General features: G+C 56.1%; 6 protein-coding genes across 6 annotated transcripts; 4 read left to right on the plus strand and 2 right to left on the minus strand.

Moving 5' to 3' along the window:
• Positions 1-2,343: 2,343 nt before the first annotated feature.
• B0H18DRAFT_1116568 (Alpha/Beta hydrolase protein) lies at positions 2,344-3,429 on the plus strand (the record flags this gene model as incomplete). Its single annotated transcript, XM_048033449.1, has 2 exons — positions 2,344-2,524; positions 2,588-3,429. 2 exons carry the CDS (start codon positions 2,344-2,346, stop codon positions 3,427-3,429), a joined length of 1,023 nt encoding a protein of 340 aa, XP_047896293.1.
• Positions 3,430-3,528: 99 nt separating this feature from the next.
• Positions 3,529-4,672, minus strand: B0H18DRAFT_872508 (uncharacterized protein; the record flags this gene model as incomplete). Its single annotated transcript, XM_048040234.1, has 2 exons — positions 3,529-4,333; positions 4,401-4,672. 2 exons carry the CDS (start codon positions 4,670-4,672, stop codon positions 3,529-3,531), a joined length of 1,077 nt encoding a protein of 358 aa, XP_047896294.1.
• A 542-nt stretch (positions 4,673-5,214) lies between these two features.
• B0H18DRAFT_1116569 (uncharacterized protein) lies at positions 5,215-10,494 on the minus strand (the record flags this gene model as incomplete). The annotated part of the gene is made up of 5 exons (XM_048033450.1): positions 5,215-6,733; positions 6,823-7,038; positions 7,103-7,467; positions 8,274-9,984; positions 10,043-10,494. The coding sequence occupies 5 exons, from the start codon at positions 10,492-10,494 to the stop codon at positions 5,215-5,217; spliced, it is 4,263 nt and encodes a 1,420-aa protein (XP_047896295.1).
• A 1,275-nt stretch (positions 10,495-11,769) lies between these two features.
• Positions 11,770-13,884, plus strand: B0H18DRAFT_1116570 (eukaryotic translation initiation factor eIF2A-domain-containing protein; the record flags this gene model as incomplete). The annotated part of the gene is made up of 5 exons (XM_048033451.1): positions 11,770-11,800; positions 11,851-12,392; positions 12,444-12,747; positions 12,798-13,702; positions 13,756-13,884. The coding sequence occupies 5 exons, from the start codon at positions 11,770-11,772 to the stop codon at positions 13,882-13,884; spliced, it is 1,911 nt and encodes a 636-aa protein (XP_047896296.1).
• A 155-nt stretch (positions 13,885-14,039) lies between these two features.
• On the plus strand, positions 14,040-14,486 carry B0H18DRAFT_991628 (uncharacterized protein). The gene is made up of 2 exons (XM_048045073.1): positions 14,040-14,084; positions 14,152-14,486. The coding sequence occupies exon 2, from the start codon at positions 14,228-14,230 to the stop codon at positions 14,435-14,437; it is 210 nt and encodes a 69-aa protein (XP_047896297.1). The 5' UTR covers positions 14,040-14,084; positions 14,152-14,227; the 3' UTR covers positions 14,438-14,486.
• A 1,275-nt stretch (positions 14,487-15,761) lies between these two features.
• On the plus strand, positions 15,762-16,845 carry B0H18DRAFT_1116571 (uncharacterized protein; the record flags this gene model as incomplete). Its single annotated transcript, XM_048033452.1, has 3 exons — positions 15,762-15,842; positions 15,894-16,638; positions 16,691-16,845. The coding sequence occupies 3 exons, from the start codon at positions 15,762-15,764 to the stop codon at positions 16,843-16,845; spliced, it is 981 nt and encodes a 326-aa protein (XP_047896298.1).
• Between the last annotated feature and the right edge of the window lie 383 nt (positions 16,846-17,228).

Raw genomic sequence — 17,228 nt, forward strand, 5'->3', positions numbered from 1 at the left:
GTACTGCACGACATGCTGGCTGCGCACACGATAGCGTACGCTGTACCAGATCATTCATACCAGAGTACGCTTGAGATAGGGAAGTACTGGCACTTGGTCGCTGAGGCAGCTCGTGATGGGTCCTATCGTGAGGGATCATCCCTGCCCTATTTAAGCCTATGCACAAGGGATTGAAGATTCTGCTCGCGATCCTTTACATCATCGATTGAGCGAGCGTCCGCCCCAAGCGGCAAGCCTACACTTCAGCACATCACTTTACTTCATCGACTGGCAACTTACCTCCTGGCATGCCATGGGCTTCGACTTGGAATGCGACATACGTACGAGAAGAGTCAAACAGGATACATCGCAGTGAGATAGCTTGCGCGGGAGGCCCTCTCAACAACCTGCTCAGAGCCTTTGCAAGCATTGAGACAGACGGTAACATGGCTAGGCTGAAAACATCATAGAATAGCATCGCTGAAATTACTGTACTTGCTAATAACCTGCATAGAGCCAACAAAAAATACGAGGGGATATACGCACCTTACGCATACCACGACAACATTGTGATGAACAGTACACAGCTGTAGAGGCGTGAATCAGTCTTCGTCAAACCAAAAACGGATGTATGACGGTGTATCAGAGAACCGCGTCTCGACAGGCGCAACTCCCCTTACAGGGAGCGCTCTCAGACGGCACTTCCTAATTGCATTCGGTTTGGAATCATCCCGTATAACGAAGAGCCTCGCATAAACTATAGACAGCTACTCACATTGTACTACGTTGAGGTGACTTCTTCATTAGAATGTCGAATCGCCTGCTTGCAACGGGTAAAAGACCGTCATCCGACTAGTCACGCAGACTGTGATAGAGGGTGGTCAGAAAACATTCAAGGCGTTGGTAGGATGATAAGATTCAGAGGTGCAAAATATTTGGCTGTATGCTCTGCCTTCTCGTCACAGCTCCTCGAGCTACGACTGGGGCGGCAGCGATCTCATCACTATAAAAGATGAATGGATGAACCTCACCTTCAACAGCACCTACGCCGAGCCAGCAATGGAACCTGAGGAAAGTGCACGAAGGATGCGCGTCGACCGCGGCGAAGAGGGATAGCGCCTACGACGTACTGCAGCGAGAGAATTTTATATCCGGCAGATGCCGAGCCGCGACGCGGTGCATGTGACTCCCCATTGACGCGTTGTGTCGGGACTCGCCACAGCCGCGGCTACCACTGCAACTAGGTGTAACTCTCCGTACTTCTCTGCATATGTGACGGTCCTTACCAAATTACTTACACACAGATAATTGCTGTATACATCCGCCCAAAACAGTGCCATGTCTGAACCCAAAAGGTTCGTCTGCTATTTTCCTCGCATTCAGGTGGACCTACTTACGCTACAAGATGGCTCGCAGCAGCCTTTACATCACCTCAATTGACGACCAGACCTATCATTCCATTGTCGTACTTCTCTCCTGACGGCACAGCTACTTTCAGGCTGAAGTCTGCCACCGGTCCCTCCATGGGCTGGCACCCCGAAGTGCGAGGACCTCAGCCTAGGACATCTAGCTCAGCTCAGTGAGTACGGACCTGTTACAGGAATCAGCAGCCGCGCATGGCGAGCCTATTTGAGCCACGCTGCATGAAGACGAAGGGACTTGAGACACCTGCGGCTACATACGATTCCAGGCATCAAAGGTCAAGCCTGATCGGTAAAGCCCCCCCTAAATCTGACTCCTTCTGGTCGCTCATCCCACCTGCTGCGTAGCGTTGGTTCTTATGCCGAGCATTTGCTGCTGTATAACAAGGATGCCTGTCGCGCTGGGCAGCGACATTGTTCCACGAATTATGTGATGCGACAAGTCAAGTGGTCCCCGGCTTCGATAGGCGATGGCTTAGTGCACTGTGACTCACTGCATGGTGTCTGCGAATGAGTCGACGATGTACTTCAAGTTAGGCCAGTCGGGCAAACGAACACTCTGACTTTCTGACACGTTTCACGGTGACATGCGAAAGCTTTCTAAACAATTCCAGAGTGCTGAGTCATTCAAGACAATATTATTGGACACTGCGCTGAAGGACAGCGTGAGACCATGAGAGGTGCGTATCGGAGGAGGTGAGCGTAGACCCTTCGCGAAACTTAGTAACATCATGATGTTCGGACCGCTGTCAGACATAGCGCAATCGCTGATTTGAACGACCGGGGATCTCTTGTCACGGGTCCGTCGTAACTGACTTGACGCAGGTCTACATTCGTAAGCTCTCCGTGATCAGAATAGGACAGACGATGCGAAGAAACGCTATAAGAGCACCAATGTTCCGAGACAGCCACATTCACAGACCTTCAGCGAGATAACAACAACATGAGCAAGCGCATCATTACCTACCGGCGTGTGGGCGACCTCGACATCAAGCTCGATGTCTCCGTGCCACCGTCGGCTGCCACAGGCAGCGTGTTGCCAGCGGTGATTTACTTCCATGGGGGCGGCTTGTTGTCGGGCAGCCGTACGGAAGAAGATGTATTCACCCCAGTCTGGTTAAAAAGTAAGTTGTAATCTTCCCTATGACTTGTGTGAACAGTGCACTTATGCCATGCATTCGTCTCAGGGTCTACGCTCCAACGAGGGCTCATCTACATCGCAGCAGACTACCGCCTCTCACCTCCCTCCACGGCTCTCGACATCATCGAGGACGTCAAGGCACTCTTCGCCTTCCTAGCGCGCCCGACGTTCTCCGAGCAACACTTGCCCAATGGCATATCGCTAGACGCTACACGCCTCGCAGTCGCAGGATTCTCTGGCGGAGGCTATGTCGCGCGAGTGGCAGGCATCTACGCAGAGCCTAAACCGAAGGCCGTGTTGTCCATGTTCGGCATGGGAGGCGATTTCCTGTCCGATCACTGGCTCGCGGTGAAGGATACGTACCTCAGGTTCCCCGGCGCGGACCAGATCACGGACGTATCCGTAGCCCACCTCCTCGACCCTTCGATCGCTGCTGTAGCAGAGATGCCGCTGAAAGTGCGGAGCGACGGGACGTTGTCGGATGACGAGAACCGTTGGTATCTCTTCACGCACGCATGGCACAAGGGTAACCTTCTCGACTTCGTTCTCGGCGAGCCCATATCCGCCACCCTGCGCGGCCTCCCGTACGCTGACCGCCTCGCGGCAATCCCTCCTCGTCTGCGTCCGGCGATCCTAGAAGACCAAATCAACGCTGCGTTCCCACCGACGTACTTCGTACACGGAGCGATCGACCACTGCGTCTTAGCCTCCGAGTCTGAGAAGACGTACCAGCGGCTGCGGGAGCTGGGAGTCACGGCCGAGCTGGACATCGTCCCGGATGCTGATCATGGTCTCGTCACGAGGACTAACCCGCCGCTGCCAGCACCCGGATCCGACGAAGCACAGGAGAGGGGGATGGATTTCGTCGCGCAGGAACTGCGCAAGTGACACGACATGTAGGAATAGACTACGCTTGTACTTACCATTGATATGTGCTTCAACTCGACGACCCGAATTGAGGACCAGGCAAAGCTCTCTCTCTGATTTTCATCGACGTGGGCGAGGTGCGCGAATTACAATATCGTGTCTGCGAAAATGAAGGTCAAAGGATACTTGGCGGGCTGAGAGTACAGGTTTCAAATGTGGCATACCTTGCGCCGCCCACGGAATGTTCCAATGCACGACAGTGACCCCCATGTGCTGTGGAAGGTCGCACCAAATCGCCTCGCATTCTCTCTCGTCATCGTGCTGAACCATCTGCCAACAGCTCTGGCACATCAAATGTTGCTCTTTCCGTTCATCGAGTCCTACGTTGTCCAAGAAGGAAAGGTCCGTGATCAACCCCTCCTTTACGATGTTCATAGCCATGACTTTGAGAGCGGCTTTACAAGTCTTCTCTTGTCTGCATCCATCGCTGATACGAATGGTGGGCGCAAAGAACCATTTGAATCTCTTCTCCCTGAGCGCTGCCAGTAGGTTCGCCCTACCATCGAGGCACCGTATGATATCCTCGGAAGACAACCGTTCCACTGTGCCATTTTTGCGGGGTACGCCGTGAAGCAGCAAGTTGTTCGGGAGAAGTCCGCAGATGTAGAGTGCTGTGGGCAGTACGGTACCGATTTGCGTGAGACGCGCCAAGTTAACAGCTTCGATGGCGTCCGCGTCAACAAATGACATGGATCGACTACCTCGACTTCGGAGGGCATAACATTCCACAAATGATGCCACGAAGCAGCTCTTGAGACGTGTTATGGCACCTGCGAAGATGTGCTCCATCTGGTACTTGTGGCCCAGCCGTATCAAACATGCGATAGTTGAGAATGGAATGCAGCTTCTTGCTCCGAAGTACATGCTACGACACAGCGCGGATACACCCGAGTAAATGCTTGATTGACACTGCTCCCATATGATTCACGCACCTGCACCCATCGTACAACGCGGCCAATAAAACCTCTACATCTCCGGCTATGTCATGCAACTGCACGACAACACAGCCATCCCGCATGTCCGGCGAGGTCTGGGGAAGCTTGAATAGGTCGCGAAAGACGACAGAGTGCCGAGACAGAACGCTCGTATGAACGCGGAATGAGTTATCCCCAACTTGAAGGATCACATTGCCGTCATCGAACCAGTACGTCGGTGATTTCTCCGTTGAGGTCGTCGTTTCGGGCTGGTCCTCATGAGACGGCATCTCCAGTTGTGACAGGCAGTCCGGGTTGTGACCGGACGCGAGTGCTGCCAGCCTCACGCTTCACCGTGACTGACAGTGGCAAAGGACAAGCCAGGTAGCGACGAGGGCTGGGAGCGAGCTAGGCGAGCCGAGTTGACGATGTCGCGGTGGGAGTCAGTAGTAGTCCGTCGTGATGTTTGGGACTCGAACGGCCTGGCAGTGAGAGAAAATCCATCAAGAGTAATAATCCCTCCTCCCGCTCCTCCTTGCGTGAGATCGGATCTGATCGTGATCGCAACGCGACTTCACTCTTTTTCTTCGAAATCTTTAACAAAGCACACTTTGACAAGTTGTGCTGTGCACAGCGGTCAATGAGCAGCATCCTCTGATGTTTTCAATACTCAAAAGCCTCGAAATATAGGTGAGCGTTCGCAATCGTTGCAGCCTAGCGTTTATAATAGGTACATGAAATATGTGCAAGGTGACGGAGTCGAGATGCTACAATACATTCGATGTGTGAAGAGTGGTGGATGGAGGAAAAGTACTATCAGAAATGCGACATCCTAGTCCAAGACAACCAGTCCGTCAAAGCTCTTGCTCGAAACGGCCTTCTGCATAACACTCAATGGGTCAAAGTCATCCTGCCCAACCACCTCTTCCTGCTGAGGCTTGGCGTCAACCTCTATCGCGACGTCATCGACGTCCGCTTCACCCATGAACACCTTGAGCAGAGCAGGAGAGAATCCATTCATGAGAGCGACGCCCTTCCGATCAGCCGTCACTGGGATCGCTGGCATCCCCGCTTCGTTGTGCTGCGCGAGATCCCAATAGACGATCCGCGGGACCTCGTATCCAGCTTCTTTGTACGCGCGCTCAATCGCATCGTGGTTTGTCTCCCACTTTGTAGTTACGCCCCGACTCCTGTGAGCATCTGCGGCTGTCGTTTCAGTGGCCTCGTCAAACTGCATGTCCGAGAAAACGAAAAGAATCTTGATCATGTCCTCTGGCTTGACCTTGTTTGCGATAGCGAGAGGCAAGAGCAGATCCACAAAGACGGCATGGAGATTGGTGTTCATGTCCCAGTGCGAATGTTCCATTTCCCGTAATGCGCGTACGAGGCCGACACGTTCAACATCGACGGTCTGGAACTGGGGACATCTGGAGAACGTGATGAAGCCGCCAGAGAACGGGGGCTTCGCGAGCTGCGCGGTGATGAGCGACAGAGCGAGGGCCACTTGGATGGGCTGGCCCGCCATCGAGGCAGAGACGTCGCACACAGCGAGCGCGCTGTCGAGCCTGCCTGCCTCCCGTAGACGATTCACGAGCGATGTCCATTGAGCCTCGAGAACACGGATTTGCATCTGTTTTATCTTGCGCTTGAGTTCCTGCAATGCCGGTGGTCCCCAGACGTGGTCGCATTCCACGGCTTGCACGGCCTTCACGATCTCGTGCGGCATCAGCGTCGCCCCGCTAATCTTCTTCTTACCGCTCTCGACTTTGTACATGTACCCTTCGAGGCCCTCCGGGTCGTGCTTGTAGAAGTGCACGGTGTTGATCTTCATACACAGCGCGGGCACACGCGAGTAGTTGATCTCCTTCCAGCGCCCTGCCGACATCAACGGTTCGGGCACAACGAGCGTGCGTCGGAGGGGCGTTAGCACCCAACGTTGGTAGTATGAGCGTAAGATGTGCGTCTCGAGTACAGCCAGGGGCGCGTCGCGGGACACTTGGATGCGAAGGTTCGCTGAGAGGCCCGCGTCATGCAGCAGCAAACCAATCGCGGTACTAAGGTTGGTGACGCGGTCATGGGAGCCCTGGGGCGTCGGTGCCCACTTCCCTGCGAGCGACAGCCGCTTCGACAGCACCCACCACTCGTCCGAACCGTGTTTCACGTTCTCCATCTGTTGGAGAAGGGCCAAGTCTTGAACAAGCTTCTCTGCGAAGAGACGTGCCACCATCACGTAGAGAGCACGAAACCGGGGCTCCTGGAGCTTGGCCTCGAGGCGCTCGAAGTTCGCCTGGTTACGCTCTGACCTTGTAGGTTCATCTCCTCCAGGTCGCCTCAGGACTCGTCGGAGCTCCCTGCGATCACGGGCAACACGCGTGGCGTCGTGAGAGGGATGTGACGTCTTATCGAACTCATCGAGCTGGCGCTGAATATCTTCGACGACAAGGGGTGGACGACGGGGGTATGCAGAAACGTTGCGGGCTCAGTCCTGGGCGACAGCTCGTCGAGCTCAGCGAGAGCAACGATGTTCAGGAGATCTTTCCAATAACCATGCGACAGTCCCTCGGTCCGATACGGACGCGTGCACAGCGGTTCGACGAGACGCGGCAGGTTGACAACAGCGGTCCGTGGATGATTCTCGTACAACCACCCGTACGCCCTGACGTATTGGTTTAACACATTGTATGAGTGAGGCATGATCGAGGCTAGTTGTGACGACTTACTGATAGAAGACCTCCCTCTCACCCTTGCCATCGTGGATGCTTCGCAAGTGCCAGATGATGCGCAACGTAAGCTGCGGGTCGTGCTCCCATGCTGCTTCGAGGTACCGCGAGATATTCGTCCCATGCGCGCGTGGCCGCAGTGCCTGGAAGGCATCCAGGGTAGGTGATTGCGTAGACGAGTACGCAGGCGCGCCGTTCTCCGTGACCGTATGCTGCGCTGTCGCTAGGAGCGCATCCATGAAAGGACTCCGGGGATCGGGAACTACCTCAGGCTCAGGTACAGCCACGACGTGCTCCTTCGCAGGTAAGAGGATGTCGAGGAAATCCGGAGAATAGAGCTCAGGGATGGTAGGTAGCGTGACATTCTGAGACGATGCTAGTGCAGGAGGGGGAGATACATTCCGATGCGTGCTGAGGAGGCGCACCCGAGTGCAATAATCGGACTGCGCGTGCAGACGTACTTTCCCTGCGCGATGCCATACGTTTAGTGCTCGACAAGGGCGCATCCTTCAATATGCGATTCCACGGCCCCTCCGGAGTCTGGCTGAGCAGTCGGATGCCAACTTGAACCGTTGACCTCCGCCCGCCGTCTTGCACAGGTAGCAGTGTCTACTGGAAGCCTTGATCACAAGCAGATGGCAAGTAAGGATACACTAACACCGTGCGCTGCACACGATGCGGTTCACGGCTCACAACACGGAGTTGAGATGGAAGTATGTATGTAGGTTTTGTGATGCGGACTCATTGCGGAGGACTCGGACACTCGCGGCGTCTCGCGCGCCCGGGCGGCCCCAGTTGCGCGGTCACGTGCACGGACGGTACACGGTGGAGCGCGGAGCTGGGAGCCAATCACAAAGCTCAAATGTCGACGCGGTGGATCCGGAGACACCGCGTTTTCCCTTAAGATGTAGGAATATAGCAATATAGGATATAGGATAGGATATAGAGAATGCACTAGTATGCGGCGGTGGCATGTGAATGTTTGAATAAGCACAAGTGTCCGACGTGGGGCTCGGTTCGAGCGAGCAAGTCAAATCGCGAGGATGAGCTACTCTGAAAGACACGATATCATTACACGATGGGTCATATTTTGGGGTATCAGCATTGTACAGATTGCGAGATGTAGCGAACAGTCCACCCATAATTTACCGTATGCACCGAGTCAATCAACCACAACGAGCCCATCGAAGCTCTTGTTTGAGACGGCCTTCTTCATTATACTGAGCGGGTCGAACTCCGAGTCTGACTCCCCTTTCACCTTCTCCCATCCATCCTCAACCTCCTCTGCAGCCTCTTCAGCGTTGGCGTCGCCCACGAACACCTTCATCAGAGCAGGCGAGAACCCGTTCATGAGGGCGACACCCTTACGGTTGGCCGTCACAGGGACCGCCGCCATCCCCGGACCACGGTGCGCTGCGAGATCCCAGTAGACGATCCGCGGAACCTCGTACCCAGCCTCTGCGTACGCCCGCTCAATGGCGTCGTGGTTGGTCTCCCACGCAGTGGCGTCCGCTTCCGTGGCTTCGTCAAACTGCATGTCTGAGAACACGAAGAGCGTCTTGATCATGTCCTCCTGCTTGACCTTGTTTCTTACAGCGAGGGGGAGCAGGAGGTCCACGAAGACGGCATGGAGGTCCGTGTTCATGGCCCACTCCGACCGCACCATCTCTCCTAGCGTGCGTGCGAGGCCGTTGCGCTCGACGTCGACGGTCAGAAACTGGGGAGATTTCGAGAACGTGATGAAGCCGCCAGAGAAGGGGGGCCTAGCGAGCTGCGCTGTGACGAGCGAGAGGGCGAGAGCGACTTGGATGGGCTGGGCCGCCATCGAGCCGGAGACGTCGCATACAGCGAGTGCGCTGTCGAGGCTGCCCGCCTCACGCAGACGCTGTACGAGTGACGTCCACTGTGCCTCAAGGACGCGCATCTGCATCTGCCTGACCTTGCGCTCGAGTTTCTGCAATCCCGGCTGCGTCCTGGTAGACTCGCGCTCCACGGCTTGCACGGCCTTCACGATCTCGTGCGGCATCAGCGTCGCACCGTTCATCGTCTTCTTGCCGCTCTCGACCTTGACCATGTAGGCCTCGAAGCCGTCCGGATCATGCTTGTAGAAGCGCACCGCGTTTGTTTTCATGCACCACGAAGCCACGCGCGTATAGTCAATTTCCTTCCAGCGCCCAGCCGACATCAGCGGCTCGGGCACAGCGAGCGTGCGCCGGAGGGGCGTCAGCACCCAACGTTGGTAGTACGAGCGTAGGATGTGTGTTTCGAGCGCAGGCAGCGGCGTATCGCGTGACACAGCGACACGTAAGTCTGAGAACACACCGGCGTCGTGCAGGAGCAGACAGATCGCAGTGCTGAGGTTCGTGACGCGGTCATGGGAGCCCTGCGGTGTCGGAGCCCATTTTCCTATCAGTGACAGCCGTTTTGACAGAACCCACCACTCTTCGGAGCCGTGCTTCACCTCTTCCATCTGCCTGAGGATCGACACGTCCTGCGTGAGCTTCTCCGCGAAGAGGCGAGCTACCATCACGTAGAGTGCGCGAAACTCTGGCTCCATGAGTTTGGTCTCGAGGCGCGCGTGGTTCGCATGCGCCCGCCCAGATTTTGTGACGTCGATTCCCTGAGCATTCGTACGTCGCACCGCGCGCCGAACCGCCTCACGACCACGGGGCGCATGCAGGAACGTCGCAGGCTCATCCCTTGGCTGTAGCTCGTCAACCTCCGCGAGGGCGACGATGTTGAGGAGATCTTTCCAGCAGCCGTGTGGCATGCCCCCACGACGCGCTTTCGGACCTTTCGGATGCGTGCACAGGGGTTCAATTAGCCGCGGCAGGTTCGTGATAGCAGTTCGCGGATGCTTGGCGTACAACCATCCGAAAGCCCTGTTGTAAGTCTGATGAGCAAGCGGTCGGAGAATAGTCAAGGTAGACGAAGGCTTACTGGTAGAAGACTTCCCTCTCGCCCTTGCCATCGTGGATGCTTCGTAGGTGCCATATGATGCGCAGCGTGAGTTGCGGGTCATCCTCCCATGATGCGTCAAGATATCGTGGGATGCTCGGCCCATGCGCGTACGGTCGCAACGCCTGGAAGGCATCCAGGGTGGGTGAGAGCGTGGATGAGAACGCCGGCGCACCGTTTTCCGTGAAGGTCTGATGGGCTGTCGCCTGAAGCGCATCCATCATAGGATTGCGCGCCTCAGGGACCGTCGTGGGTGCGGGCTCATGCACCACATTTTGCTGGACGGGCAAGATGATGTCTAGAAAGTCTGGAGAGTAAAGCTCTGGGATGACGGGTAAAGTGACATTCTGGGACGACGCTGTCGCTGGAGGGGTGTCCATCTTTTTGCGTGTAAAGGGACCCGGTTGTAGATGTGTTACACGGGTGCTGGACATGTTCCTGCTCGGTTGTGCGCATTTATGTATGTCAGTGTTCGACGTCGGTGGCGCTGCATCGCCTTCAGTCGCCACGGCTCCTCGATCGTTGACTCATCGGCTCGTCTTGTTGACTCGACTCACTCGATGCATCACCGTAACAGAACGCTGGAGCCTGAGGCTGTGAGGTTCTGGACTGAGTACTATTGGTCGTATCGTGTCTTGGGGTCTAACAGTCGGCCTGAATCGTCGGCGATCTCGGGTCATGACGAATTCGATGAACATTGGATGGACTGAATAAGTAAACAAGGACTCACCTATACTACATGCCGCACACGGACGGTCTGAATGACTTCTAATACTAGTATGACCACCGTCGGGAGCTAAGTAAGATCCGACAACGAGCGGGAAGTGCAACTCGGGGCCAACTCGAGACCGTCCGATCCTCGTCCTCAACGGAACACTGATAGCGGGACCGCCGAAGTTAGGCCTCAGGCTACCCCCGAGAACCACGGTGGAACTCCAAGGTGATGTGCCGGGTAGAGAGTGATGCTTTGCGTGGATGCACCGATTGTCAATTTGATAGGCCGAAGGGGTGCTGATAACGGAGAGTACAGCTGAAGGAAGACAGAGGGATGTCCGTTGAGGTAAAATCGTGTACTCAGAAATGGACGACGCACCACGCTACAGAGGCGCAATCACACTGACGAGCTATGGCTTGAGATGGCGGCTGTGGCCCGTCGTCGCCCCTGTCAGTGTCAACAGGTGCAATGCTGTCTCTTGTCCCTCCAGAATACACCTACAAGCCACGTGGCCACGTATGCCTCGTAACTCCCAAGCTGCAGGACCGAACACGATGATCTGTTGTGTCCACTGGTAGGTTTGTCGAAACACTGTTGTCCGGCTTGACAGGACGATGTCTTGAGTCTATCGCCTGGGTTACCGCTCCCTCATTTCCCTCAACACATGCCACTGAAGTGAGTTCAGAATCAACACATGCCACTGAAGTTCTGAACTCACAATCACCGGGGGCAAACCACTTATTTCGGGCCCCGAACACTTTGAGAAAGCGTACATACACACTGTTCAGATCAGTGTTCACTGCAACACACTGACTCAAACACGGCTCCATGGGAAATGTTATGTTACGTAATCGAGGACCGGTTATCGATTTTTGGACGGGCGCATAAACGCAGTCTACACACCTTGTCTCCGGACGTCCACGTCGTCCAGCCCGTCGCTGAAGCATTCACTTGCTTCTCCTCTCACTGTCGGCTGTAAAGCTCCTGCATCCACATGGCGTCCGCACCCTCTCAGCAGTACGCATGTAGGTGGACCTCCCATGGTACTCTAGTTCGAAGCTGACGACCTCCCCAGTCCGCGCGCAGAAAGCTCTCGGCCTTGTGGGCGGGACGCCCAACTACGAGCCTCTGGACCATTTTCAGGCTCCCGATGTACCTGCACGCACGTTCCAGTACAGTGCTGACGGTCGTCTGTTCGCGTACGCAGTGCCCTCCGGCGTACGCATCTTTCAAGCCGAGAGCGCGCAACTGTTGCAAGAGTTGCCGCTGCCAAACATCGTGGAGCTCAAGTTCTCGCCCCGTGGCACATACCTTAGCACCTGGGAGCGACCGATCAAGCTCGAGGATGGTGCACAGCACAAGAACCTCCGCGTGTTCTCCGCGTCAACAGGCGAGGAGCTCGTCGCGTTCACGCAGAAGTCGCTGGAGGGCTGGGACTTGCAGTACACCCTTTCGGAGTCTCATGCAGTCCGGCTGGTTGGGCAGGAGGTACAGGTGTTCCACCCGGCAAATTGGGCCGCCGGTGTGGTCGACAAGCTCAAGGTGGAAGGTGCGACGTCGGTCGTGCTGAGCCCTGGGCTTAACCCTTCGGTGGCTGTTTTTGCCGCCGAAAAAAAGGTGCGTAGATCGTCCGCACAGTGTAGTCACCTTAATCACACGCTTGTGCAGGGCGCACCCGCAAGCGTGAAGATATACAGCTTGACGGGTCTCGCCGGGCCTCCCACGTGTCAGAAGACGTTCTTCAAGGCTGATAAGTCTACGATCAAGTGGAACAACCTTGGTACGCAGGTGCTTGTGCTCACGCAGACGGAAGTCGATCAAGCGAACAAGAGCTACTATGGCGAGACTGGCGGCTTCTACCTGTTGAGTGCTGCGGGCAACTTTGACTGCCGCATTACGCTCGACAAAGAAGGCCCCATCCATGACTTTGCATGGAGCCCAAACTCCAAGGAGTTTGGCGTCATCTACGGCTGTAAGCTTCTCCATTGAAGGCTTGTTCTGAGGTAACCTTGATTTGTTTAGATATGCCGGCAAAGGCTATGCTGTTCGATCAACGTGCACGGTCGCTCCACGACTTCGGCACCGCGTTCACCAACTTCATCTCCTTCAACCCTCAGGGGCGCCTCATCGCCCTGGCTGGATTTGGTAACCTCGCGGGCAAGGCAGACATCTACGACCGCCGATCACTCACCAGGGTCACGAGTATCGATGCCTCGAACTCTTCGCACTGTGAATGGTCTCCATGCGGGCGGTTCCTCCTCACTGCGACGCTCTCGCCTCGACTGCGGGTAGACAACGTCGTCAAGGTCTGGCACTGCACAGGCCCCTTGCTGCACGTCCATCCTATCGACGAGTTGTACCAGGCGTCGTGGAGGCCGATACCAGTCGACGCGCTCCCACCCTTCCCCCAAGTGATCCCTCCCTGTCCTGCTCCGGCGCCGAGTGTCGAGGCCCATGCTGCTGTCGCAAAACCCGCCCCAGCGAGAGTCGCCGGTGCTTACCGTCCGCCCGGCGCGCGTGGACTGGAGGCGAGCTTAGTGTATAGCCGCGACGAATCAGGCTCGGCGAGTCCTGGTGCGCCGTCTACGCCAAACGGCCGGTACAGCCGCAGTCCAGCGCCCGGGCGCATCAAAGGCAATGGTCGCAGACACGTACCAGGCGCGCCGACCTCACCCTCGCCTATTCGCAGTCCTCCTGCAGACTCAGAGAAGCGCGGGCGGAAGAAGAAAGGGAAGAAGGATGCTGCTGCGGGGGCAGCGGCAACGGCAAATGGCGCGGAGTCACCGCGGCCGTCTATTGAGATTCAGGTAAATGGTACAACAAATGGAGCTGCGAGCCCTGTCAATGAGTCGGTGCCGCCTACTCCGGGTCTTGACGCAAATGGATTGGACCCGATGGCGAAGAAGGTCCGTAACCTGAACAAAAAGGTGAGCTCGCCGTCGGGCCTCGTCGTTTCTGCAGGCTGATGGTTGTACTGCAGCTGAAGGCCATTGAGGAGTTGAAGGAGAAGCAGAAGAAGGGCGAGCGGTTGGAGGCGACGCAGCTGAAGAAGATTGAGACGGAGGCAGAAATCCGGAAGGAGCTTACAGGCTTGGATGTCACCTCATAGTCTGCGCCTTCGTCTCCATCGCGCTTTCGATCTTTGTTCTTGCGGCTGTGTGCGGCGCCTTCATTGCATTTAGAGTATAACACTCACTCTATCTATTCTTGTTCATCGTGGACCAGGGCATCCGGGGAATACAAACAAGCTGAACAAACCTGGAGGTGTTACCGGTGTGTGGGACGCACCGTCGTGCTGTAACGTTATCGGTAGGCACATTGTGTTTGTATACTGACGTTTCTGGCAGATCATTCGCTCAGCCCCGCGTCAATGTAGGGCCGTGCATCCTTCGACCATACGGACACTGCCCAACTCGGTATCGGAACTGGCACACTGTTGAAGCGCACGACGGATGACCATCCCTCCAGCGGCAGCCCATTGGCGTGCCAGAACTTTATGTCACTCTGCCCAAACTCTACCCGTTGCCGACGTATCCGTGAGCACTGCGCGGACTTCTTTGACATCCTTTCGCCCGCCAAGCAGCTGCAGTAGGTCGTATACGCAAGCCTCAACCGGGTGTGACAACTCCTGTCATTGTGCCGCTCGCGAAATCATAGAATAGACCAACAATGGACACGCTCATTGGGACCAATGAGTGCGCCTGTGAACCGATCTATGGTTGCCCGCGGCCGGCGTGCCTTGGCGATTGTCCCGCGTTCTGTGCCTCAGTGCAACCTACAGTAAAGTACCGACGATCGCCGCTACATCCAACGTCCGGAACAGAGTCGGTATAGCGCCGATACATACCTGGTAGCGCTGCTCTCACCCGGTGTCATGGACTGTGAGCTGAATTTCGACCAGAGCGATACGCTGGGCAGACCTCCATGAATGGAAAGCCTTTGCTAAGGGAGCCTGAGGGGTGTTTGTATAAAGGAATTACACCGCAAATACACCGCCCTAGGCCTCTCCGACTCCAAAGTAGCCATGACTGCCGCCCCACCTCATGGCGAGGGCCGCGTTGCACGCACCACATAGTAGATGGCAGTGACTGGAGCTGCAATAGTGAGTAAGTACTCCGAACCGGAGACTAACCAACGGAGTACTATGTACTTATCGGCCTCTCGAGCTTGGATGTTACTTACATGTACATGCGAACTGAGCTGCCATATAAATACTGTGACGAGCGCAGTTCTCCAATTTACAGTCAGATTACTACACAGGTAGATATCCAGTACCTCCAGCAATTTGCTGGTGTTGTCTACGAGACAATCCGTTCAGAGAGACCGAGCACGTCGGAGGGTGGCCGAGATCCCCGCCCGATACCGCAGTACTGCTAGTGAGCGCTTGAGTTTCTCACTCCTGGCGCGTCGTAGCGTCTGGCACAATGTGGCTGAACCCCTCTCTTCCACCAGCTTTCTCCTCCTGAGTCGTGAATCTCTGCCTTTTCTTCTGGGCTCCAGCACCGCCGCGCCGTTCATGATTATGGATTGCAAAACGCTTCTAGTGTGCATGAAGGTCCGCATATCAGGCTTTCAAGTAGCACGGGCGGGACCGCACCATGCCGTGCTTCATTGCGGAGCACTCAACCAGGCTCCTCTCCACCCGCTTTGGGGGTTGGGGCGGAGGGACTTAGTTCCAAGAACGCGAACACAACCTGTCGCCCTCCACCGCCACCTGTACGTTTCGGGACATGACAAGCTAGAATCAAGGATGAGCTTACCGTGTTCGTATTCTTGCCGGCCCCTTTACCCCCGAAGGCGGATGGGAAGGAGCCTGAGTCTCAGATCTCGCCTGTTGTCAGCATTAACTTCGCTGCTTGAACTAGCCCGCCGTATTCCCGGTCGTTGCTCGACGCCCGCACATGATGCTTCGGGATGATATATAGCAGGTGGGAGTGTCGCGCTGGTCGCGCACCTTCCCCCAGTGAACTGCACCTGTTAACAACCATGATGGACTATTTCGACTTCAACAACCAGGAGTGGTCAACGGACGACGAGGTAGAGGGAAAGACTGGTTTGCAGACCCCGGTACGTCCAGTGGTCAAGTGCAAGACTGTTCCAATGGCTCACAGACTTCAGATAGGCACGCCTATTGAGAAGTCAGTGGCGGGCGACATCTCGAAAGACACAACGATGTCGGTCTCGTATGCCTTCCATCCCTACACGTCCTTTGATAACCTCGCCCCGGCCTTGGTCCTCATCTCGCAGGATGAGGTTTTCTTCTACGTACATCACCACCAGGTCCTCGCCGCGTCCGATAACGGTTTTGCCATGCTCCTCCCGTTCGAGCTTTCGCTGGACAGCCACCCTCCGATCGTCGTGATGATACCCGAGCCTGCGGATGTCCTCAACATCATTCTTCACACCGTCTACGGACTGTCCGCGATGGAGTACAAGCCATCCTTCGAGACTATCGCCGCAACACTCAACGCGCTCCCGCGGTACGGCCTCGTGCTGAAACGATACGTCGGCGCGGGCACACCCCTGTACGACCTCGTTGCCGCGTGTGCCTCACTACGCCCGATCGATACCTACGCCCTCGCGGCGGCCCACGACCTACCCGACGTTGCGATGGCTGCGTCTGCCCACCTCCTCTCCTTCCGGCTCTCGGGGCTCACGGACGATCTCGCGACGCGCATCGGCTCGGTATACCTCAAAAAGCTGTTCTTCCTGCACTTCGGCCGCATCGAGGCCCTGAAGCACCTGTTGTTGAATCCGCCGAGCACCCACCAAGATACCCCGGAGTGCTCGGCAGCGCAGCAGCGAGGCCTGACGCGCGCGTGGGCGTTGAGTGCGGCTCATATCATGTGGGAAGCTGGCCCTAGTAGGTACCCAATCAACGAGAAAGGACACACCGACTGACACCAGGCGCGCAGATTTCTCCACGCATTTGCTGCAGGCCGCGTTGCTGCCCCTCCAAAAGGAGCTGACATGCCCCAAGTGCACATTGGTCCTTCGCGATCGGATAGCAAGCCTAGTGATCGGTTGGGCAGGTGTAAAGGTACGGAAGACATTGACCTCTGTGCTGTAGCTTCACCGACCTTGTTCGCCAGAGGACCATATAGCCCAAGTGGTCCGTGGCTGTAGTGATGGACTAGTTGGGACGAGAGCGGGTTGCGCTCATACTTATGCTGCTGTATTTGTTATTGTAGTACTATCTCGCTTGTTGTAAAATAGTCATCGCGGCACTCGGATGCCCATACCATGGTATACTGTCAGGGAGATTACCCCGGGATGCTTGAATTGCCTTTCTGAAAGTATGTTGCTGTGGCGCCGGAGTTGCGCCGGAGGGTGTGGAATGGTGCAGGAGGCGCCCCGGTACTAACAGGTGGAGTCCTGGAGGACACAGAAGAAACGGGAGATCACTTATCGGCCCGGCATTGTTCGCGCCAGTAGCAAGCCAGTAGTAGCGTA

Source organism: Fomitopsis serialis (genome assembly GCF_022376445.1).
Source record: "Fomitopsis serialis strain Sig1Antser10 chromosome Unknown B0H18scaffold_15, whole genome shotgun sequence".
In the NCBI taxonomy this organism is placed as follows: domain Eukaryota; kingdom Fungi; phylum Basidiomycota; class Agaricomycetes; order Polyporales; family Fomitopsidaceae; genus Fomitopsis; species Fomitopsis serialis.